Source organism: Protopterus annectens, chromosome 1.part2 (genome assembly GCF_019279795.1).
Source record: "Protopterus annectens isolate FY-2018-M chromosome 1.part2, PAN1.0, whole genome shotgun sequence".
Lineage (NCBI taxonomy): Eukaryota > Metazoa > Chordata > Ceratodontiformes > Protopteridae > Protopterus > Protopterus annectens.
In genome coordinates this window covers 831,206,699-831,232,383 of record NC_056727.1, presented here as the reverse complement: position 1 = coordinate 831,232,383, position 25,685 = coordinate 831,206,699, and the positions used below count along the sequence as shown (strand labels likewise).

The following is a 25,685-nucleotide window of genomic DNA, read 5'->3' as shown; positions in this document are numbered from 1 at the left end:
CCGACTTGAGCGAAGCCGAAGACCCCCCAGCTCCCTGGGTTCCGAGGCTCGGCCTTCCGCTCCGAGAGGTCGGGTCCGGCACCAAGCACTCAAGGGATGGGACGGATCCGAGGTGCGCCGACCTATCGGATCCGACCCACCCCCGGATCCAAATCTGCACGGCGCCGAAAGCTCCGAACCCGTGGTATGGGTCGGAGAAGGAGCTAATGGGGCGAAAAAAGGGGTCGAAGCCCCTCCCGGATGGGGGGGGGGGCTAGGAGCACTCCCATTTGCATTTGGGCCTGGATGAATTTCCTCATCATCCGGTCCATATCAGCTTCGCTCATTGACAAAGCCGCTCTAGAGGAGGCCACCGAAGCGGACCTAGAGAGCCGTCTCGGTGACCTCCTGGAAGGGCTAGCCTCCTCCTCCTCGGGTCCAGGAGAGAACCGAGGGGAGTGGAGCCGAGGAGGAGGAAGGCTAGAAGGCACAGGGGAGGCCCGCTTAGATGGAGGAGCCGAACTAGAAGCTTCGGCTCTCCTCTTGTGGTGCTTCTCCCTGTGCCTCTCCTTCTGTCTCTCCCTAGAAGAATCCTTCCCCTCCGGCAACTTTAAGGGAGGTTGAGTCCCAGCCGGAGGGGGAGAACTCACAGCAACAGGTTGCTGACTGGAAGGGCAGAGGCCGAAGCAGTATCTGGGGTAAAAGACCCGCCAGCACCAACTTCGACCTCCGTTCCCTTAAAGCCCGGGGGTTGAACCCTGCACAAATGGTACAACCAGAAGACAGGTGTTCAACCCCCAAGCATTTAACGCACCGAGTGTGGCCATCTGCTGGGGACAGCTTATGGCCACACTCGGTACATTTCGAAAAAACAGCCTTAGGGGCTTCAGACATTACAAACCTAAGGCCTAAATACACACACACACAAAACAAACTACGAAAACCCGAGAAAAATTAACTAAAGAGGGAGGAAAGCCTTAACCACACACAACACTAACTAGATTAATAACCAAAAAAGAGAATTTGAAAACTTTTCCTGTCAAAAAATCTACACTTATCTCAACCAACGCCAGGAGCTCTAGAATTCCATTGCTTCTTGAAAAGCGGCAAACGAAATCTGGGGTCAGTCAGGGCTTGGCAAGGGGTTATGGGTAAGAGGGAGGAGCTAGGAGCTCGGAGCTTAAGCTTTTGAATTGCCGGCTCGGATCCGAGATCGGATCCGATACCCACAGGTTGCAGACGAATGAAGTCTGCCTACTTCAGATCAAATGTTATGCATTCTCTGTTTAAGTTGCAAAGGTCGAGTCTCAGGCTAGGCAATGAAAACTGCCAACACTGACAAACAAATGACAGTGGTAGAATAAAAAAATTTGTTTCTGGCTTCTGTCCATTGCAATGTGTCCCCCACTTTCTGTTATAAACTTAGAAAGTTACTAACAGGATGCATGTTCACTTGTGCGTTCTGAAGGACAAGAAGTCTGAAACTCAAATGTCTTTCATTATTTTATAAATTCAGTCCTCAGCAAATTGTCCAACAAACACAGAATTTATGAGGAACAGACCAAATATACAAGGGAAATATCTTGACATTCATCAAAAATCTGGACAGTTGAGAGGCATGAAGTTGAGTGTAAACGTAAGGGAGGGAGTTATACTGCCGTTTTGACAGTGCTTGCCAAGTGCTTTATGGCTTTGAAAGCCGTCTAACAGCAATCTAGCTCTCTCTATCTTTTTCTTTTAAACTGTAACTAGTAGTACATGGAGCAGATAAAGCTCCATGCACCACAAAGAATTATGATTGGGTCTCTAATCCTAACCTTCCTTTATGTGTTCTCAATATGGATGTCAAGATTCATCTCTCGAGCTTCACTCTTGAGGTAATTTTCTTGGCAACCATGTCTCAGACACACAAGCCAGTTAGGATCGGAGAAAAGCTCATACATCTCTACATTACTGCCACTTTAACCTATTTTACGTTATGGGTGAACAAGGCCGTGCATTCCAGTCTACTTACCTGTCCCATAATTACTACCATCTCACTTCTACTCTGTTCACAAGAGCTGTATACAATTGAATAATTTAATATAGTGACATGGAGCAAACAATTATAAAATTACATGACAGTTTCCTGACAAAATCTGAAATTACTGCTTGCTAATCTACCCCCTAACGGGTACATTACATTAATGTAACCTGAATAACATTTGCCCACTTCAATTAAGGCATCTATAGGTTTACCCACCCATATCCATATTTATAGCTGTTCCACTACAAATGCTTGTACATAACATATATCCCATTTCACCATGATATTGTGATTGTACCACTACAAATGCAAATTTTTATTCATTATGCTTTTATGTAATATGAAGCAGTTCAGTACATGTTATGGTCTATCATTTTCTAATACCATATTGTCAAACAGGACACTAATCGCAAATTTACCAGTATTAATTTGCACGGTATCTTATCTTATATTAAATCATACCCATGGGGTTTTCCTCCCCAAACCTCTGGTGAAAAGTGATGTACAGCCAGCTGGACTTTTCCAGTCAAATAAAAATAAATGGAATTTTAAGGATGAGTCATAAGCACAAGAGGAATATACTCGTCTCTGACAAGACACACTTTTTTCTAGCAGAAGGGGCACTGAAGTGGGACTGATGACAGTGGCCAGTCAACTTTTTTTTTCTTTTTTTTAGGGGTGGGGTGGGGTGGATTTTTACTTGCCTGGCAAGTCTCAAGTGAAGACTCAGAAGCTTGGTCAGAAGAGTTAAAAATGCTATGAGGGGAACATCAGTAGATTTTTGGGAAAGGGGAATATGAACGTGTGCATGGCAGCAGTTGGACACTGTCACCACGGACATCACTGCATGATAATGCAGGTTAAATAGTAATGGGTTGAAAGAAAATGTTTCTTGGCTTCCAGGATGGTGCTGGCAATGCCTCTATCTCATTCCAACTACTCGTGACACTCATCTCATCTCTCCTCTGAATGTAGCATCAATCTGAGAGGAAGCCAGATATTCTGCTGTATATTTGGGTTTGATGTCCAAGGATGGCACTGGAATTGACTAGCAGCAGGCAGGAAAGGATCAGACAGAAGAAAAAAAACTAGCATGTGAAGTTGCACATAAAAAAGAAGCTAGAATTTGCAAACGATACGATATGCACTGACATGTTACCTCTTCTAGGAAGGATAGCGTATGTTAAGCATATTGCTCCATCCCTTTCTCACTTCTAGGATGAGCACATCAATCTTCTCTGCCAGCTCCTTTAACAGGCTGAACCACAAATCAAAATCAGGTCACATCAGCTGAAGTTACCCCAATAGCCCTCTTTGTCTCTCTAGCTAGCTTAGGTTGCCTTTTTTTAATAAAAAAATATAGACTAGGTGGGGAAGCAGGGACGAACATAAACGGAAACTGTGGTACTACACTACAGTTAAGCTCTCTAAAATTAAAAAAAGAAGTTATGTACTCACCATAATGTTCCATGTGAATTGTTCATCTTGCCTTCATTCTTACTGATGGGTTCGGAGCTGATCCTTGGCTCCGATTCGGACAAATGCAAAAGCTAGAGGTCTTTGACCAGCTCATGGCCTACTCCATATCCCATGATGCACTGGTGCTTCCCTCAGATCTTGTTTGCTGCCAACAATGGTGTAAGCCATCTCCCAACACAGCAAGTATAGAATACACTAGATAAATAAAGGTCAATTACAACCATACCTCACCTCAAGTTCTCGATCCTTATGAAGCCTGGAAGGGAGATGAAGGATGGGATGCAAGAATGAAGGCAAGATGAGCAACGCACATGGAATGTTATGAGTACATAACTTCTTTATGTGAAGTTGTTCTATCTTGCCTTCATTCTTACTGATGGGATAGAGTCCCAAGCACCATCTTCATGGGTGGCTCATAGGAGTATATTCTTCAGGACAGTGGAACCAAAGGAAGCCATGTCCCTGGAGGCCCTATCCACTTTGTAATGAGTGATAAAGGCATGAGGCCTTGACCAAGTAGCTGCTGCACAAATTGTATCTATTGGTAATTTGGCAGAAAAGGCTGAGGAAGTGGCTACAGCCCTAGTTGAGTGGGCCTTTATCTTGTCTTCTAATGGTGAATTTCCTGGTAAGTAAAGTTAATACAGTCTGATAACCATTTTGATAAAGTGGTTTTAACAACAGGAGGACCCTTCTTGGAGTCCGAGAAGGAAACAAGGAGTTGATCTGTTTTCCTTGGTCCTGTCCAAATAGAAGCGTAGCTGTCTGTGAATGTCAAGCTTGTGCAGCATATACTTTGCCTTACTGCCATACTTGGGCAAGAATACAGGCAACTCTACAGACTGATTGAGATTTGTTTCTGAGCATACCTTCGGTAAAAATGAGGGATTTGTCCAGACAGACACACTATCATTATGAAATATCATGCAAGGGTGTTTTATGGACAAGACCTGTAAACTCTGAAACCCTCCAAGCAGACGTAATAGCTACTAGAAAGATGGTTTTCCATTTAATATACTTTAGGTCACATGAAGAGGCTGGTTCAAAGGGTGGTAGAATTATTCGTGATAGAACAAAATTTAGATTCCACAGAGAAAAAGGAGATTTGATGGGTGGTCTTAAATGTACAGTGCCTTTGAGAGTCTATGAGACATGATATTAGACCCTTCCTCACCAAGATGGAAGTTGGACATTGCAGCCAATTGAACTCCCTCATCGAATAGTTTTGTCAAAAACTCCAAAATAGAAGCTATTGGAGCTAAATAAGGATCAATATGATTTTGTAATGCCCATATTGAAAATCTTTTCCATTTGCTGAGATATAGCTTTCTGGTGGATGATTTGTGACAAGATGTCAATATATATTGTGCTGCAGCTGAAAAGATTCTAAAGCCTGGCTATGTTTGGAATTGGAGCAGCCAAGCTGTCAATTTGAAGGACCGAAGGGACAGGTGAAGAGCCCCTGATGAGTGAATCAGGAGGTCTGAAACTGGGTCCAAGACCCAATGTTCTTCCAATAGATGAGGTCAAAGAAAAGGGGAACCAAATCTGTCGAGGCCAATAGGGGGCTATCAGAATTATGGTCCTTCACAGAGCACTGGCTTTCTGTAAAACTTTGGGTATCAGGGGTAATGGTGGAAAAGCATAAAGGAGACCCAGGGAGGGCCAATCGTGTACAAGTGCATTCCTTGGGGCTTCCCACTGTAGGGAGATTAGGGCAAAGTAGCTGCTGCATTTTGTGTTTGTGGGTGTGGAAAAGAGATTGCAGCAAGGCTGACCCCATATGTGGAATATGTCTTCCGACACTTCTTTCTTTAGGGACCACTCGTGAGGCAATAGAATTGCCCTGCTCAGCTTCTCTACTATCACGATGGACTTCCTCGGGATGTGGGCTGCTATCAGAAAGCAATGGATAGAGTTCGCCCACTGCCATACTCTCAAGGCTTCTCGACATAGGGGATAAGATTTGGTTCCTCCTTGTTTATGTACCAGACTACTGGCATGTTGTCTGTCTGGATTGCAATGGTCTCCAGAGGAAGAGAGTCTTGAAAGGACTGCTACGCTAGAAGTACCGCTCTCATCTCTAGGACACTGACATGCAGGTGAGCCTCGTGTTTTTTCCATGTGCCTTGGGCTGTTCTTCCCTGATAATGCCCCCCCCCCCCAATCAGGGAAGCGCCCGTGGTCACTATGGCAGTTGGGTTGGGTAGAACAAAGGGACGTCCTATTGTTACACAATGCGATGTCTGCCACCACTGAAGGTCCTTCTTGCATGAATTTGTGATTATAATCTGATGTGACAATAGGAGTTCCTGAAAGGACCACTGTGTGAAAAGGAGCCACTGTAGTATCCGCATATGCATCCAACCCAGTGGAATTGCAATGATTGCTGCCACCACTGTTCTCAGCAATTTGAGAACCGTGGAAGCTGAGGCTTTTTCTTTCGAGAGAAGAGCTAGAACCTGTTGCCGAAGAGCACAAACACCTTCTGACAGAAGTTTTAAGGTCACTGTGGTGGTGTCCAGATCCGCTCCTATAAAAATTGTATGTTGCGATGGCAATAAGGCAGATTTTTTCTAAATTTATTGCAACCCCCAACTGACAACATAGATTCATAGTAGTGCCCCTTGCTTGAATGAGCTGATGCTTGGTGGTGGCAGTTAGGAGCCAGTCGTCTAAGTATGGAAACACCTGGAATCCCAAACATCTCAGGTGAGCCGTGACTACTGCCATGCATTTGGTGAACACTCTGGGGGCTGTTGGGAGACCAAAGGGCACTGCTCGAAATTGGTAGTGACTGGCCCCGAGCCAAAAGTGCAGATCTCTGGATGGTCTGTCCATTTTTGTGGTAGTAAGCATCGTGGAGATCTATCAAGCATATCCAATGCAATCTAGTGAAATGTGCAAGATAATTCAGCGACCTAAGAGCAAAAGTTGCTGAAATAAATATGCGCTTTCCATATCTGTCCATGACTCTCGAATCTTTATTCAGTGGATGGACCAATGTCAAAGTTTCAGATAACTACTACTTGGTGGCTGCCGCCACCACCATGGCATCAACAGGGACTCCCTTTGTGAAAAAAGCCTTGTCCTGTGGTGAGATAATAAACTTATTAGGCCTCCTAGGGACAGCTACCACTGTATCTGGAGACTCCCACACCTTTTGACAAACTAAGTCCATGTGTTCGTCGAAAGGCGAAGACACCCAAGAGGCAGAGGACTGAGACCCAAAAGCCTTCACGTAGACTGACTTGTCATTAGTAGCTTTGATGGGCTGCCAATCGTCCCTCTGTTTGAGAATCTCCAAGATATCTGAGAAGGAGACATCTTCTGAGGGTGATCGTGGGGAACCTTCTGAATCATCCAAGTCAGTCTCTGAAGTGAGGGATTCCTGAGGGGAGTCCAGATATTTCCTCTTGCACAGCCTCTTCTGAGAGACCTCTTCAGTGGGAGCTTCTGGTGAGGTCTCGGAAGAGCAGGGATCACCCAATGGGGCTTCCTGATGCTCTGGGTCTCTACGCTTTTGTGGAATCTGTGATGAAGTAGACACTGGCACTTTAGTGGGATAAGCTGCTGGTCCTGATGAAGTGGTTGCATATGGGGACAATGCTCTCCGCATGGCATCGAAGGCCCCCGCGGCTTCGATGTGAAGGAACTCCTGGATCTGAAGATACAGTTGATTCCCGCGGCACCAAGACAGTAGGCTTTGAGCCAGAAGTAGGTGCCGAATTCGCCCGTGCTGAAGCCCCGAGAGGCAAAGTCGGATCCGAAAGATCGGTTCGATTATCCTCCCCAGACGAGATCAGAGAGTGTTGGCCCCTAGACTCCTCAGTCAGTACTAAAGCAGCCTGAGAAGTCAGATCCGAAAGCCACGGAGCAGGTCTCAGTACCGACGGCTCCATTATCATCAGTTCCAAGCAATCCAGCTCTGAAACCCTGATTCGGATCAGAGGAGGAACATATATGGGGGAGGAGGGTTAAATGGTTCCAAAGCCCGAAGGGTCGGCCCCGACAAAAGCTTGTCCAACACCGGTGTCTGCAGAAGCTTCTGCACCACACGATCCACATCCATGTCTGAAAGGCTTCTTGAGGACTGAGAAGATGGAGCCGAACAAGCTACAGATTGTAATATCGGAGATTTCAGAATGAGAGATACCGGGGACCAGCTCCTCACAGTGATAACAGTCGACTCCGAATTCAGTGGTACCAAGGTTTAAGGTCTGTCAGATTTCAACTAACTGGATGACGGTGAAATTTCCGGCTCCGAAGATCCAGTAGTGGAAGAAGTTTTAGACGGCTTGGCATGAGCTGTATGACCTTGCTCTTATGATTCCTGAAAGGAAGATTTAATCAAGCCCCTGACAATCAACTTGTTCTTTTTTCTTGCAATACTTGGGAACTAAAGGAGTGAGACATGGAACAGGTTTCCTGTAATGTAATGCCAATAAACAATAAACACACTCTGTGCCCATCAGTAATTGACAATTTCTGTCCACATTTAGGGCATTTCTTAAACCCTGAAGGTTCAGACTATTTAGCGTCCTTGTCTTTACCTTGAGACAGCTTAACCCAATAACACAAACACACAGTAAAGAGTTCTCCAATTTAAACGAGCTTTTAGCAAAATATTTAGCCTTCTAACTTAAACAGGCTATAAGAAAAAATATTAACACAATACTATGAAGAGATTTAAATTTTATATATATATATATATATATATATATATATATATATATATATATACACATACATACATATATATATATATATATATATATATATACATACATACATACATATATATATATATATATATATATATATATATATATATATATATACACACACACACACACACACACCTATACAACAAACACTCTACACAGTAAGTTCTAACTACTATTTTTTTAGATACCTAAACGACAGGGAGCACACTAGAGAAAAACATGAAGTGTTTTACCTATATAATAAACACTGTGCACAATAACAAGTTTTAACTAATATCTGAACCATCTAACTGCTAACACTCTATTAAAGGGAAATGGGGAGTTTAACAAAAGGCCTTCAAACAGGCCACAAAGAACTAGCAAAAAAAGGAGCACACTCACAGAAATGCGAAGTGCAAAAGGCAATAAGAATTACCAATTATCCTAACCAACCAAGTTTTATCTAACAATATAGACATTTAAGCAATTTAGAGAGAGAAAATAAACTTTCACTGGCCAGAGCTGGTGAATCGCCAGATCTGTTGCAGCGGCAAACAAGATCTGAGGGAAGCATCAGTGCATCATGGGAAAGGAAGTAGGCCACGCGCTGGTTGAAGACCTTGAGCTTTTGCATTTGGCCGAGTCAGAGCAGAGGATCGGCTCCAAACCCATTAGTAAGAATGAAGGCAAGATAGAACAACTTCACATCATACATTCCAAAAGATAACATTCAACCACCACACAATACCAGAACAAATATTTAAAGCCAAAATTCTATATAATGCTGTATCACACAACGTACCTTTTCTTCACTTGCTGCATCTGAAGCAGTTTTTGTTACATGCTGCTCAAACAGCAACAGCAAAAGAACCCAAAGAAATTGCTTTGCACCAACAGTACTGACAAGCTGTTGCAAGACAGGCAGACGGCGGTGCTCTGGTACATGAGGCATGGCATCCACAAACACTCGAATTATCCGTGTAACTATGTTCTGTATATCGCCTTTAGTCTCAGCCAGTCCACCTCCATCACTCTGTCATAATAAAAATGAGTATAAAACAATGAATAACACTATGAGGATTTACCCTGACATATAATTTTGTCATTTCTATCACAAGAAACACATCAGGAAAAGGAGATAAACAAGTTAAAATGTGCCACATAGGCTGGACAGGAAGATAATACAACCAAGTTGAGTACATAATTAGAACTTAGTCTTAATAGATCACATGGCTTTATCCTGCAGACACAAATGAACAGTTTAAATCCAACTCAGAGTGGTTTATTACACAACTAGAAAGTGATCACCATCCCATTCGAGGAAAGAAATATTAAACATTACACTGCTGTGAAGAAGTTCAGAATACAGAACTTGCATGTGTTTGTAATTTTAACATTACGTTTTTTTTTTTTTAATGCCCTCCTGTGAGTTGCCCCAGACACAAATAGAACTTGGGTTGCCTGGGTTGTAGTCAGGGCTTTAGCCTTGTACATCACATTGAGGCTCCAGCTTGACGCCATTTTACAGATTTCCCCCACATGGCTTTTAAATGAGTAATACCACATTCATAATATGAGCTCTGAACAGAAATAAGAACATATTAAACGCATTGGTTTAAAGATATACCAAAAAGTCTTTGCTTCCTAAAAATGGGACAGATTCCAAAAAACTTGCTCTCAGAGCAAGTGATTCCAAGAGCTAGTCATTTGGAATCTGGCCCCCCACTGGAAACCTGTTTATAGACAGACCCTACACTGACTTAAGTCACTTACACCGAGAACAAATCTTTGGGATTCAGGCAAACTTGCACCAGAGGAAATCATTTACACTAAGAGCAAGTCTTGAAATCAGGCCCGATGTCAGTTTCTTTTAGCCATTACCAAGCTGGTGCCTGAATTTATGGTTTGTCATACTCCTTTTAGCACTGTCACAGAAGTGCTGCATCTTCATTCGTACTTAAGTTTGTTGTCTGAGACTTATCCTATTAGGCACAACCCATTTTCAGTGATGGCCTTGGAAGACAAGCTCCATAAAATCTACAGAGCAAACTGAAAATAAACAAATATTGCAATTTACAAACATAGTAAATGATCATGAATCTGTACACAGAAATTTAAATTGTGAGTGCTACCCTTTACATAAGGAAACAACAAGAATTTAATTTAAATACTCCTTTTTAATATAAATATAAGCCACATTTATCCAAGAGCAAGACATCAGGGTATACGCACATTTTCACAAAGCACACATTAATATAGCTCCCACTGGGATTAAAGCACAATAAGAAGTTATGTACCTACCATAACGTTCCATGTTAGTTGTCTTCTCTCGCCTTCTTTCTTGCTTGATGGGTTCGGAGCCGATCCTCGGCTCCGACTCGGCACTTGCTTTAGCTCGAGAACTCCTTTTACCAGCTCGAGGCAGCCCCATATCCCATGATGCAAGGCAGTAAGTACCCAGATCTCGTTTGTTGACAAAGGGCAATAACACCAAGCATAAAAATACTTCCCAAAGGAAGAAGAAACTTACAGATGGAAAAAGGACCAGGTCTGAATGGTCTTTAGCATAATAGTTTCTTATACAAGGTCTGTCCAGGCCAGGGGAAGGAGGGAGGGTCGAAGAAAGAAGGCGAGAAGACAACTAACATGGAACGTTATGGTAGGTACATAACTTCTTAATGTTAAGTTGTCAATCTCGCCTTCATTCTTGCTTGATGGGACGCGTCCTAGCACCTCTATCCTGGGTGGCTCAATGGAACAAACTCTTGAGGACTGTAGAGCCAAAACTGGCTCTGTCCCTGGAGGCCAAGTCCAATTTGTAATGGGAAACAAAAGTGTGAGGAGTGGCCCAAGTGGCGCTGCACAAATAGTGTCCAAAGGCAGTCTAGCTTGAAAAGCTGTAGAAGTAGCTAAACTCCTAGTTGAATGTGCTTTAGGTTTTGAGCACAGCTGTTTTCCCCTGATCGTATAAATTTCAGTGATGACCGAAGAAAGCCATCTGGACAAAGTCACTTTAGAAACAGGAAGGCCTTTTTATTATCCGCATAGGAAACAAAAAGTTGATCAGATTTTCTAAATTTTTTGTTCTGTCCAAATAATATCTAAGCTGACGGTGGACGTCAAGATAATGTAGCTTTTGTTCAGCTCTATCTGAATAGTTAGGAAAAATACAGGAGATCAATGGATTGATTCAGATTGTTTTTGAAGCGACCTTAGGTAAAAAGGATGGATTAGTTCTCAAAGATACTCTGTCTTTGTGAAAAATCAAATAGGGGTCGAACCGAAAGAGCATGAAGTTCAGACACCCTCCTGGCAGATGTAATAGCCACTAGGAATAACGCTTTCCAAGAAAGATATTTCAGGGAACAAGAAACAGCTGGCTCGAAGGGGAAGAATCAAGGATGTCAGCACTAAATTTAGATCCCACTGAGGAGGAGGATTCCTGATTGGAGGCTTTAGTAGGAAAATTCCTTTCAAGAAGGCCCTGCAGAGCCTATGGGACATAATATTATGATCTGCTATCCCGACATGAAAATTAGAAATAGCAGCCAACTGAACTCTGACTGTGGAAGAAGAGGAGCCTGCATGAAAAATCTCTGCTAAGAAGTCCAGAACTGCCTGAACAGGGGCAGTAAAAGGATCAATATTTTGGGCCTTAGCCCAATAAGAGAAACGTTTCCATTTGCTTGTGTAAATCCTCCTGGTAGAGGATTTTAGTGAAGCTACTATGATATCTCTAACTGGGTTAGAGATCGAAGGAAGTGGAGCAACCATGCTGTGAGGTTGAGAGAAGGGATTGACCGGTGCAGCTGACCGGATTGGTGAATCAGTAGATCTGGCACTGGGTCCAGATGCCACGGCTGCACCAAAAGGTGATGATGGAGGAACGGGAACCAAACTTGTCGAGGCCAGTAAGGGGCAATGAGAATCAATTTGGCTCTCAAAACGGTAGCTTTCTGGATCACCTGAGGGATCAGAGGAAATGGAGGGAAAGCATAAAGAAGTCCCTGGGGCCAATCCTGGGTCAGAGCGTCTCTGGGGGGATGGCCTGATAGAGGGAAGAGGCTGAAGAAGTCTGGACATTTGCTGTTTTGGGGAGTAGCAAAAGATCGCAACATGGCGACCCCATTCCAGAAAAATCTCTTCCGCTATGGATTGCTTTAGAGACCACTCGTGAGGCATGAGAATAGCTCTGCTCAATCTGTCCGCTATAATGTTGGTTTTCCCAGGGATATGCGTTGCTACCAGAAACCGATGAGAGGAGATCGCCCATTGCCATAGTCTGAGCGCTTCTCGACACAAGGGGTAGGACTTGGTTCCGCCCTGTTTGTTGATATACCAAACTACAGACATGTTGTCTGTGTGGACTGCAATTGTCCCTACGGGAAGAAAGTCGTTGAGGGCTTGCAACGTTAAAAGCACTGCTCTCATCTCCAGGACATTTATGTGCAGATGGTACTCGAACGGTTGCCACGTCCCATGAACCATCCTGCCCTGATAATGACCCCCACCCGATCAGGGAGGCATCCGTGGTGACAGTGGCTATCGGGGACGGAGGTACAAAGCACCTGCCTTGGTGAACCTGAGACGATGTGATCCACCAAGCAAGATGTTCTTTGCATGTTTGTGTCACCAAAATCTGGTGACGCATTGGGAGTTGCTGGTATGACCACTGTGTGAACAGCATCCACTGAAGGAGGCGCATGTAGAATCGAGCCAGGCCAAGAAGAGTAATGGCCGCAGCCATGAGACCTAATACCTTTAGAACCATTCTGGCCTGTACTTTCTTGCTGGCCAGAATGATCCTGACATGAGTCTGAATGTCTGAAACTCTTTGTTCTGTAAGGGTAGCTGACATCCGAACAGTGTTTAAGTTTGCGCCTATGAAGGTAATAGACTGGCAGGGCGATAAAGATGACTTTTCGAAGTTGACTGAGATGCCCAAATGAGAACAAAGGTCTATTGTGTAATCCCTGGCTTGTATAAGCTGATGCCTGGTGGTGGCTGACAGGAGCCAGTCGTCGAGATACGGAAACACCTGGAATCCTTGACGTCTCAGGTGAGCCGTGACCACTGCCATGCATTTGGTGAACACTCTGGGGGCTGTAGTGAGACCAAAGGGCAGGGCTCTGAACTGGAAGTGACTGGACCCCAGCCGAAAGCGGAGAAATCTCCTGGAACGTCTGTGAATTTTGAAGTGATAGTACGCATCCTGAAGATCTATTGAGCACATCCAGTTGTCCTTCTGTAAGAAGGGCAGAATTGACTGAAGAGTGACCATTCGGAATCTTGTCTTCCTGACAGACTTGTTGACTCTGCTGAGATCCAATATTGGTCTCCAGTCTCCCGTTTTTTTGGGGACCAAAAAGAACCTTGAGTAGATTCCGGGCTCTGAATGGTCTATTGTAACTGGCTGAATGGCTCTTTTTTGCAGTAGTTTTGCGATTTCTAACTCTGCAATCTCCCTTAGACCGGGTGGTACATCTGGAAGGGAACTTGAGGGGAAGGGACTTTCCTCGAAAGGAATTATGTAACCCTTGGATATGATCGACTGTACCCATCTGTCTTGAGTGAGGGAATGCCAGGCTTCTGGGTACAGTGATAATCTTGGCCCGACTGCCTCCAAGGAGGGACAGGCGGGGAACACCTCAGGGATGCTGAAAGGGCTTATCAGAGAGAGGCTACCTGTTTCCCTGGTTCTTGGACCCCTCTGCCTCTAGAGCGGCGTCTGTTGTTGTTACCCCTCTGCCTCTAGGGGTAAACTGACCACGTGAATCCGGCGTGACTCCTTGGGATTTACGGAACCACATCTTCCCACCCTTCTGTCCTTTGGGATAAGGCCTAGAAGGGGTGGAAAACGGACACCAACAGCAGAAAGAGTCTTGCCGTCCTGCTCACACCTGGTCAAGGTCTCCTTCACCTGAGGGCCAAACAAAGCTGACCCATCAAAGGGAGAATTTGTGAAGGACGCCTTAAAGGGATCCATAAAATCACATAGCCGCATCCAGGCTTGGCGTCTAAAAGCCACACCTGTGCCTGCGGCACTGCACGCTCCATCCGCAGCATAAGATATTAGCCGCATGGAGGAGTTAGCAATGGAATTGAGGGTTCCTAGCTGCGAAGCAATCTTTTCTTGAGCCCCTGCAGCTGTAGGATCCTGAACTACTTCTCCCAGCTCCTTCAGGATATCTCTCTGGAGTCTGGTGAAGTGACAAAGATAATTCAGCGACGCATAGCAAAGGTCGCTGAGGAAAACATCCGCTTGCATACCTATCCATGGTCCTAGAGTCCTTATTAGGAGGATGGACGGGCACGGAAGGATCTGCAAGTTCCTTTTGGTGGCCGCAGCCACCACCATGGCATCAGCGGGGACACCCTTGGTAAGGAATTGTTTGTCACTAGGGGCAGTGATAAATTTAGAAGGCCTCCTAGGGACTGGCTCTACAGAGTCAGGAGCTGTCCACGCCTTCGTGCAATAACCTGCATAAGGGGTCGAAGGCGGAGACACCCAGGAGGTGGAGGGCCGAGATCCAAACGCCTCTAGGTATACTGACTCATCCTCAGAGGGATTGTTGGTGGGCCAGTTTCCCTCTGTTTCAGAAGTTCTAGGATGTCCGAGAAGGAGACATCCTCAGAGGGGATCTAGGGGATCCCTCTGACTCATCAAAGTCAGTATCCGGTGACAGACTCGGGGAGGCTACATCCTTCCCCTTACAAGTCCTCTGTCTAGGCGGATCTCCCGAAACATCAGGAGAATCCTCGGAAGAGGGTGAAATTCCCAATGGGGAAACCTGAGGCGGAGGATCTCTGGGTCCTGTAGCAAGAGAAGTGGCAGAGATGTCAACAGGTACCATAGAGGGAGGAGCTACGGGAACAGACTGCTGACTGATACCAGTGGCCAGTACACTCTTCATCACCTCGAATGCTCCCCTCCCAGGCAGGTCCGAGAGAGCCCGCTCCGAAGAGCTAGGAACTCCAGGGACCACCGAAAGGGAAGTCTCCGAGGCAGATGTCGGAGCCGAGCTCACCAAGGCCGAGGCTCCAAGGGGAAGAGCGGGCTCGGACAAGGGTCCGATGCCACTCGCCCCCTCGGAGGAGACCATGGAAGCCCGACCACCGAATCCCTCTAAGGAAGAGGAGATAAGAGTAGGGGCTGAAGGAGCAGAAGGGGGTATCCGTCCTCCAGCCGTAGCAGTAACCATGCCCGAAGACTCCAACTCCAAGCTCTGGGGTAGAGTTGAAGGAGGAACTGTAACGGGGTGTGGACCAACAGTCGTCTGCTGAGACGGACTGTGTAGCATTTGGGCCAGTACCTGTGACTTGAGTAATCTACTGACCACTCTCTCTAGGTCATGATCTGACAACCTGGATGACCTTGAAGATCGGCTCCGATGGCTCCGTTCGATAGAAGAGGCGGCCGAGCCGAAAGTATCGGCCCCAAGGAAGGAGACCTCGACCTCTTCCGGGAATGAGCCATCGGAGCCGATACTACAGATCCTGTCGGCACCGACTTCACGGAGCCGACAGAACGTCTCGATGTATCGGCCCCAGCCGGAGCCGATACAGCCACCAAAGTAACGGTGTCGGAGCCGATCGGAGCCGACACCGATGCCTGTGCCACATGGGTGTCGGAGCCGATCGGAGCCGACATCGAAGTGGTCAAACAGATTCGCACCGATAGCCATCGGCGCCGAAAGCTTTGTGGATCAGAATCGGCTCCAGCCGAGCCGATCTCGACTCAATACGAGTCGGAGCCGAGGCCGCAGGCTTAGAAACAGAAGCCTGGGCCTTGGCAGGTTTAGTTGATTTTGGTGGAGCCGACTTAGCCGGAGAGCCCTCCGGCAAGAAGGCCCCTAAGAATCAACTTATTACATCTCTCCTGCAGGACTCTCTGGCTGAAGGAGTGACAAATAGCACAGGAGTCCTGCAGGTGAAGAGGGCCCAGACAATACAGGCAAGAAGTGTGACCGTCTGTCAGAGACATCTTCTGACAGCACGAGTCACACTTCTTAAAACCCGAGACCCTCTCCTTAGACATAGTGTTGAGAACACAACACACACACACACAACACCAGTCTAAATTAACTTACACAAATACCAAAAAGGTATTCTATAAAATCCAACACACACACACCCTAACAGGGAGGGGGATGGGATAGGGAAAAATTGACTAACAAAAAATTAAAGGAGACAGGAAAATTCTGTCAGAAAGGGTAGAATATAACAAACTATCAATAAAAGAGTTTTTTTGACTAAAAAAGGGGCTTAAATCACAAAAGTGAACAACTTACCAGGAGCTGGCAAAAAGAAGACCTCCTAAGCGAAGCGGCAAACGAGATCTGGGTACTTACTGCCTTGCATCATGGGATATGGGGCTGCCTCGAGCTGGTAAAAGGAGTTCTCGAGCTAAAGCAAGTGCCGAGTCGGAGCCGAGGATCGGCTCCGAACCCATCAAGCAAGAATGAAGGCGAGATTGACAACTTAACATCTTTTATTACAACAAATACAAAATTTCAAACTAACGCCATGGCTAACTTGTCTTCACAAGGTTCAAAAATGGGACTCAAAGCACACTTGCATACCTAACTTCCCAAGAGGCAACCAATAGGAAAAACACACAACAGTAATTATTAATTAACCAAAATGCATACAGTTAACAAAAAAACAACCAACTCCTTATTAAGACTCTCGGGCTGAAGTGTGCCTTAAGGAAATAAACCAAGCTTTCTTTCTTAAAGTATTAGAAACAGCGAAATAAAATTTGCAATTCAGGCAACAATATATTAAAAAAAAAAAAAAAAAAAAAAAAAAAAAAACTTAAAAGTTCACTGTCTTGACTGCATACTTGGATCAATTAAAACCGCTTTCTTAATACCTCTAATATGCTAATACTCACTTGGCATATACTTTGTCGTATACAGTACAGGTTACGTATACACTTCAAGCCACAGACCACTGGCTTTGTGGAACAATTCTGAATCCCCACTGGTTTAAAGGAATGGCCATTAACAGAATATTTATAGGTGGTGTCTCTGTATTTGCATGTCAAGCATCCACTTTCAGTCCTTGATTCCTCCAAATTCAAACATTGATCCAAAATAGTGCTACAATGGACAACTCCATTCATTATGCTAGGACAGCTCATGTATGAAACTTCTGCAGCATTACTAATAATATACCATAATACTTTACCATTGCCAATTATACCCAAAAATTTCTGTAGGATTCTAGACACCCCCCCCCCCTCTATAAAAGGGGCATACAAGCTTATGAGGATGTTCCTGTAACCATCCTGTGAAACTCTCTTCTTAATGGAACCACTATAACTTCAGCAGATGGAGTATTACAGTATAAAACGTGCAGCATGCAGGCAATACAGTATTTTTCAAAGGGCTAGGCAAAGACAGTACATCAACTAGTGCCAACAGTTTACATAAACAGAGAAACAAGGAGTTATAACAAGTGAATGACGGAATACATTTACTTTTTTAACAACAATGGTTAGCACTTCTGCCTGATATCTATCAGTTCTCTGGTCCAGTTACCCCAGCTGTAAGGATTTCTCCCCATTCCCCCAATCCCCTGCCTCCACTGGACTTAACTGATGTTTACTCCATCTTTACCCAATCAGCCCATCTGCTCTGTCGTAGGCAAGAACCAGACATCCCCAGCCTAGGCAAGACTGCTACCACAAATTCTTTCCTGGGGAGCCCAAGTAAGCCATTCGCTCTCCCCTCTGGTGACAGTCAGGTGGTAGAAGCGGACAGCTTCAAGCCTAATGAGGTGGCCTACCTTCTCTTGTGCAGAAATCTCAAAAGTATTTGTGCACAGTCTACATGTTTTCATTGTGGTCATTTTGGTAGTCACCAGATGCTTTGGTTTTCTCCATACATCCTGAAGCTATGCCATCCTCCAAGATGTCTACAGTTTTGTGTGCAGCATGTATGTGGGTATATGTATGCCTTATAAAAGACTGGCATCTTTCCTGCATTAGTCATTTGCCCTACATACACTGTACTGTGACAGACTCTGGTTCTCCCAAGGCCCTTTCACGAACAAAGCAAGCACTGCAGAAAGAATGAATGGATAGATTAAAGGGAAATGTTAGAAAGAAAAGTTCTTTGGGTGAAAGTTAAAAGTTTAAGTTATGATATTCACTGGTAATGAACAAAGGGGAAAGCTTAGTAATGACTCTTACAAACGGTTACACAGTTGGACACAACAGAGGAGGAGTCCTGCCCAACATGGTTGTGAAGAGGAGGAGAGGTTTTGCGAGAAATTAATTTTGCCAAAACAAATGGGGTATACCACTCAGAGATTTAATGCAAGTTGAAGGAAAGTCTGATTACACTATCCTTAACTGCATAAAGCTAATACACTATGCAAATTCTAGCTAGTGTAAATTTTTTGTGAAACTACAATGGATTTTGTTAAGTGTGATCTACAGCAATCCTAGTTTTTCTGCTGCAGCACTATTCCAATGTTGTGGCAGGACAGACAGAATATTAGTAAATATGCACACAGTAAACAAGGGAGATGACCTGTAGTAAGTAATACTAGCATAATCGGTGATGTGGCTAAGCAAAGCATATCAGGTTTTTGACGATCTTTTAAGCTTACTACTTCATGTGGAAATCAGATTCTAAATGGTGATCCAAGAGAACACAAAGCTTGACAGGAGCTGCTAATGCAAACTGATACCTTGTGAAGATCTTGGAAGAAAGAATTCTGGATTTAATTTAAAGGGTAGTTAAAAATCTCTGCCCTGGGCACTAAATGACCTAGCTATGGTTCTATTGTACAAGGCCACAACTGAAGCATATCAAGATTTGACAGAAGTTTGCTGATGATATCAAAGTCTGTAAGGTAGACAGTACTGTCAAAACTATCTGTACACTGATACTGGAAATGCTACAGTGTAAGGGCAAAGACATCTGGATATGGAAAATTTTACAATACAAAAAAATAAGAAAGAGGATTAGAAATGGAGAAGTTAAAAAAATAGAAACTGAGGTTATGGACTACCTGCAAAGTGAAGAATTTAGTGTAGAAAATTTAACTTGGATAACAACACAACAGAATAGAGCAATGGACACCCAAATTAAAGAGAAACCAGCAGAGCAGGAAGCATCTAATCAGCTGACATATGAAGATACTTTGGAGTCTCCCACAGGAAACCAGTACACAGGTTCAGTTGGAGCTATACAGCAAGGGAAAGAACAGGAAACTGAGGCAACTCTGACACAGTCAATGTCAGGGAGTGATAGGCAAGTGAGTTCCCATATGAAAGAGCAACAGATGACACAGGGTGAAACTGAAGAGAACATGGCACAGGAAGAAGCTCTGGAACTTTCTATAGAACGCCCAGAGGAAATGGTGAACAAAGAATGTGCCCCCAGTTTAGAAGAAAATGACCTAAGAAAAGAGAGTTGCTTGATTTAATAGAGATGGATAGACATACTAAGATCAATGAAAGAAATAGACTGCAGAAGGTCCATACAACCTAACAAGTTAGAAGTTTGACAAAACAAATAAACACACTAATTAGGACTGCCCATAGAGAGTCATGCAATATAACAGAAGTAAACAGGATACATTACTGTGCAGCCAAATTAATAAGAGATATAGTCCTACCCCAAAAACAAAGGGTAGCATGGGAAAGTACGGGGAGAAATCGAATGCCATCATGGAAGTACCGAATAGAGAAAACTATAAAGCAATTAAGACAAGAAGAGTCACTGCTATAAGAGTACAGAAGAGGGAACAGATCAACAAAAATACTGAAAGATACACGTGATAAAAGCAATGCGCATTATTACAACGGGTCAGGATTTATCATGCACTATCAGAAATAAACTAAAAGCATCAGCACAGGCAGAACAACTTAGAAGACACACAGGTAAATATAAAGGAAAAGTACAAAATAAGCAATTTAGTGATGACCCAAAAAAGTTCTATAGAGAATTGGGAAATAAGGTAAAAGGAATTGACACACCACCAAAAAAGAATAGATGCACTTTGGAGAAGTATTTATGAAGATCTTGTGGAACACAACAAAGATGTTAAATGGAGAGAAGAAGTAAAAGAAAGAAGTTGTTCAAATGTACAAGACATGAAATGGGATGCAGTAACAGCCAAAGAAAGTAAAACAAAGTGAAGAAAAGCCTCTCACTGAAAAACATCAGGCCCAGATGCAGTACCGAACTTCTGGTTACAAGTATTAACATCTTTGCATGAAGATTTAGCCATGAGTAAGAACTACTTATATGCGCACTCTGAACAGATACCAGCCTGGCTAACAGGAAAAAACAATGCTCCTACTTAAGAGTGAACCTGCAAGCTACCCTAAAAATATAGACCAATAACTTGCCTTCTGATAACGCATAAACTATACACAGGAACTGATGTCGACAGAGTTTATAGTAATTTAGAAAAAAAAAATCAATTATGGCAACAGAATGTATAAGATACACGATGCACTCTACACTGATCAACTACATCACGACCATGAAAGAGTGACAAACCACTTTGCAGTCAATAATATGTCCTTTATCATGGCTTATTTCAAGGATAAAAATCCAAAGAGGGATATTCCAGAGTAACTCTCTGTCACTGCTGCCGTCTGCTTTACAAATTAGGTCATGGCTAAAATTTGGCTTCCAGAAAGCAACAAAGTGCAAAGACTTATCTTCTCTTTGTCAATGATTTAAAACTGTATACCTCTTCAGATGAGGAACTGAAGCACAACTGCAAGCAGTCAAAACATTTTCAGATATAAGAATGTCATTTAGTATTAATAAATGTGCAAAAGCAACCTTTAAACTAGGAAAGCTGCAGCACCAAGAAAATATCAGTCTGGGACAGGAATGTGATATAAAGGAACTTGAGCAGGAAGGAGTGTATAAATATTTGGGAACTGACGAAGGATTGACAGTAAAACATGAACCAATGTGAGCAAAACTCAGTAAGGAATATTTTAGAAGCCTAAAATTAATACTGAAAACAGCCCTGGGACAAGAATGTGATATAAAAGAACTTGAGCAAGAGGGAGTGCATAAATATTTGGGAATTCATGAATGATCAACAATAAAACATGAACAAATGCCAATAAAACCCAGTAAGGAATACTTTAGAAGACTTAAGTTAATCCTGAAAACAGTGTTGACATCCAACAACAAAGTTGAAGGTATAAACCAATTTGCTCTTCTTGTCCTAACTTATAGTTTTGGAGTGACCGACTACCCCCAAAAGGTGTTGATCAGATTAGACAGGAAAACAAGGATGCTTCATGCTCATCAAATGACTTACACTCAGTGCAAACCAAGATTATACGTTCCCCATTCCAGAGGAGGAATGGGCCTCCTTGAAACTGATTACATGTATAGATTTGCAATCGTGGGACTGCATAAATATTTGCTGACTTCACAAGACCCAAACATAATGAAAGTTCTGAAACATGATGAGAATAAATCTAAAATGACTTCCTTGCTTAGTCTAGCAGAAGCATACTGGCATCAAAGCGAGAATGGAAATCAAACCAGAAGTAGAGAAATCACAGGCAGCAACTGAATATGCCAAAAAACAAAAGAAAGAATATAAGGTGAAGGATCAGACGAGAAGGCAAGAAATGTGGAAAATGCATAAATGTAGTTGCAAGTAGAGAAAACTTTTGAAACAATCTCATGTTGATCAGGATCAAACGCAAGAATGGTTAAGGAGAAGTGAATTCAAACCAAAAGATGAAAGGTTAATATTGGCAGCCCAGGATAGGGGACTACGTACACATTGGTTTACAAAGTCCATTGAACAATGGGGAGAAACAGACAAATGTAGGGTTTTGTAAAACAGAATTGGAAACAGTTGCACACCTTGTTGCTGATTGTGACATACAAAAGGCAGGACGACTGTATACTGAAAGGCATAACAATGTGGCAAGACTGTCGCACTGAGGATTGTGCAAACATTATAAAAACTGAAGTAGTTGAAAAACACTGAAAACACAAGTCACAAAGCATCATACAAAATGATGGTCTACATCACATGGGATCACCCATTACCCAACAATTCAAAAGATAGATGTGAGAAAACCAGATATAGTAGTCCAAGAAAAGAAGACAAAAGTAGCATTGATCATTGAATTTGCTACACCCAATGACTACACTGTACACATGTCTTGTGTACAGAGACACACACAGTCATAAAATATCAGGATTTGCAGGCAGAAACAAGAGCAGTTTGGAAGAAAGATACCCACACAATTCCAATAGTAGTAGGAGCAATAGGTCTTATAAAATAGAATCTACAATCGCATTTAGATACGTTACCAATACATGTAACTCCGTATGAATTGCAGGAGGAGTCATTACTGGGCACATTGCAGGTGCTGTGAAGAGCACTTCTGGCTGACATCAAAAATTGAAACAATACTAATTTCATAAACTTTAATCATACTTTGACTTAGGAATGGGGTCTATTCCCATCATGATATCAGAAACCCAAAAGATTTGGAGAAATTAAAAATAAGGGCATGTTACTGACAAAGCAATGTAAAGCAGGTGATCTAAAAGGAGAACCCTTTAAGTGCTCTTGCAGGAACCTGGAAATGAGATGAATTTGCATTATTCCATTTCATGATTTGGATCCTATAAAGCTTGCATCTAGACAGCCAGTAAAGAATGCAATTACTTTACAGCTTCCTTACTGAATAAGGATAATGTCAATTACAAAATAGGCAAACTGTACATTAACTTATTACAGCCAGGTGACGCCTGTAGGTGTTTTTTTCAATTTCATTCCACTGATGCCTCTAGGCATCAAATGTTGTGTTCATATTTGCATTAAAAATTTCAAAACCATGCTACATGCAAAGAATTAAACAATTTAATCTTAAAGCTTATACAATAGCAAACAACTACATTTAACTTTGACCTCTGTCTAGTGCAGGTAAACAGATATCAATTGTTGTCCATATAACATTTATTTATATTGTCATAAATTTCATGCATTTCTAAATATCTTGCCAACCAAGCAGCATGGACAGACCTGTTTAGCCTCAAATGAAAGCTTTCAGACTGATGAACAAAATGCTGCTGACAGTGTGTGTGTAAGCTCAAGTGGCTGAGGAGATATTGTAAGATACTTACAAACTTAATAGGTATTAGGTTTACTGTGACTTATAAAAGACCGCTTAATACCTAAAACTTAAAGAATAATAACACTATAAAAATGGTTTGAGCTGAAGAGTTTGACATTTACACCTCTTTAGTAACCCCTGTGGTTACAGAGATATGTCAATTTGTTTGAAATGTGAAGTCAGTCTGATTCTGACAGAAAGCTTTGGCTCAGTCTACTGGACATGATGGTACAAACTTCCAGACCTTCATTGGAGGGAATGAGTTAAACCTTGAATGGAGAATGAACGTTCCCTAGCAGGGTGTTAATGTATAGGCAATGCCCAATGAAAAAAGTACAGTTTTGTAAAGTCTTACCATAACAGTAGATGTCTTTCTCTTCACTGTTGCAATATTCTTTACAACAGTGATCTCCTGCCAAAGGCAGTCTAACGTCCGGCATCGCATGCATGCTCCCCGCACACGATGTAGGGCATAAAGGTGACATACGGATGAACCATCCTCAGAACTGAAAAGCCCCAGTAGGAATGACAGTCTAAGGACACAAAGAGGAAACAAGTCCATCCAGAAGGATAAAGGAAGGAGGTAGGGAGTGAATATAGCAATAGTGAAGAGAAGGACATCTATTGTGATGGCAAGATTTTTCACAACTGTACTATATCCTTCCATATCACTGACATAGTTTATAGTAATTTAGAAGAAAACTCAATTATGGCAATAGAACAAAATGGCAATAAAAGAAAGTCATATGGAACAAATGATAATTTGTTGCTAAAGTCATAATGGAGAACTGTAAAAAGGGCAAGAATCAAAGTATGGCATGGATTGACTACTAAAAAGCATTTTATAGTATCCCACATTCATGCTTAAAAATTTAAAAGACACACCCATACACCGATCAACTGCATTACAGTGACCATGAAACAGTGGGGAGACCACTTTGCAATTAAGCCATGATAAAGGCCAAATTATTATCCCAGGGATAAAATTTCAAAGGGAGATATTCCAGGGTGACTCTGTCAACATTGCTGTTCTGTCTTGCCCTTAATATATTAAGCTGTCTTCTTAAAATCTTAGGCCATGGCTATAATTTGGCTCCTAGAAAAAGAGTGAAGACTTCTCGTCTTCTCTTGGTTGATGATTTAAAACTGTATACCTCTTCAGATGAGGAACTGAAAGCACAACTGCAAGTTGTCAAAACTTTTTCAGATGATACAAGAATGTCATTTGGTCCTGATACATCTGCAAAAGCAACCTTTAAAGCAGGAAAACTACAGCACTAAGAAAACATCAATTTGGGACAAGAATTTGATATAAAAGAACTTGAGCAAGAGGAGTGTATAAATATTTAGGAATTGATGAAGGATCAACAATAAAACATGAACAAATGCGAATACAACTTATTAAGGAATATTTTAGAAGACTTAAATTAATCCTGAAAACAGGTTTGACATCTAGGAACAAAATCGCAAGCTATAAACCAATTTGCTCTTCCTGTCCCAACTTAGTTTTGGAGTGATTGACTGGCCGTGAAACGTGTTGGATAAATTAGACAGGAAAACAAGAAGGATGCTTCATGCTCACCAAATGATTTATAAAAATCAGTGCATACCAAGATTATATACTCCCAGTTCCAAAGAAGGGGTGAGCCACCATGAAATTGATTACATGTATAGATCTGCAACTGTGGGACTGCATACATATCTGCTGACCTCACAAGACCCAAATGTAATGAAAGTTTTGAAACACAAGGAGAATAAATTTAAGATGACTCCTGTGCTTAATCTAGCAGAAGCATATCGACATCAAGCAGGAATAGAAATCAAACAAGAAGTAGATAAAAATCAGGCAGCAACTGAATGTGTCAAAAAATATATAAGGTAAAGTACCAGATAAGAAGGCAAGAAATGTGGAAAATGCATAAATATATTTGCAAGTATGGAAAACGTCTGGAAGAACCTCATGTTGAACAGGATCGAATGCAGGCATGGTTATGGAGAGGAATTCAAACCAAGAGATGAAAGGTTAATACTGGCGGCCCAAGAGAGTGGGCTACATAAATGCTGGTTTACAAAGTCCATTGAAAGTACAGTTTTGTACCTACCATAAATGTAGATGTCCGAACTGGATAGCATCTGCAGTCATAACAAATGGGTTGTCCTGTCGTCAGGCAGCCCTTCGGTCGGCCGGATTCCAAAGTCCGGGTCCGGCTTCGGCTGATGTCGCGCTTCACCCGACGTCATCTCTGCTGGTCTTCGGGTATAAAGGCATCAGCTGACGCCATTTTCCTCAGTGTTTCTTGCCCCAGATGCCAATTGCCCTCTTGGAAAGCTAAATTTTGGATAAATGCCAATGTTTCCAAAA

The 25,685-nt window shown here is 42.8% G+C and overlaps 1 protein-coding gene across 2 annotated transcripts in view; it reads right to left on the bottom strand.

Annotated features, from left to right (window-relative positions):
• The window catches only part of HEATR1 (HEAT repeat containing 1), a 1,780,420-nt gene that overhangs the window by 515,214 nt on the left and 1,239,521 nt on the right, over nucleotides 1-25,685 (bottom strand). For both annotated transcript variants that reach the window (XM_044059100.1, XM_044059109.1), the window contains exon 30: nucleotides 8,993-9,223. In XM_044059100.1, coding sequence (XP_043915035.1) covers nucleotides 8,993-9,223 — 231 coding nt within the window. The remainder of the gene's footprint in view (nucleotides 1-8,992; nucleotides 9,224-25,685) is intronic.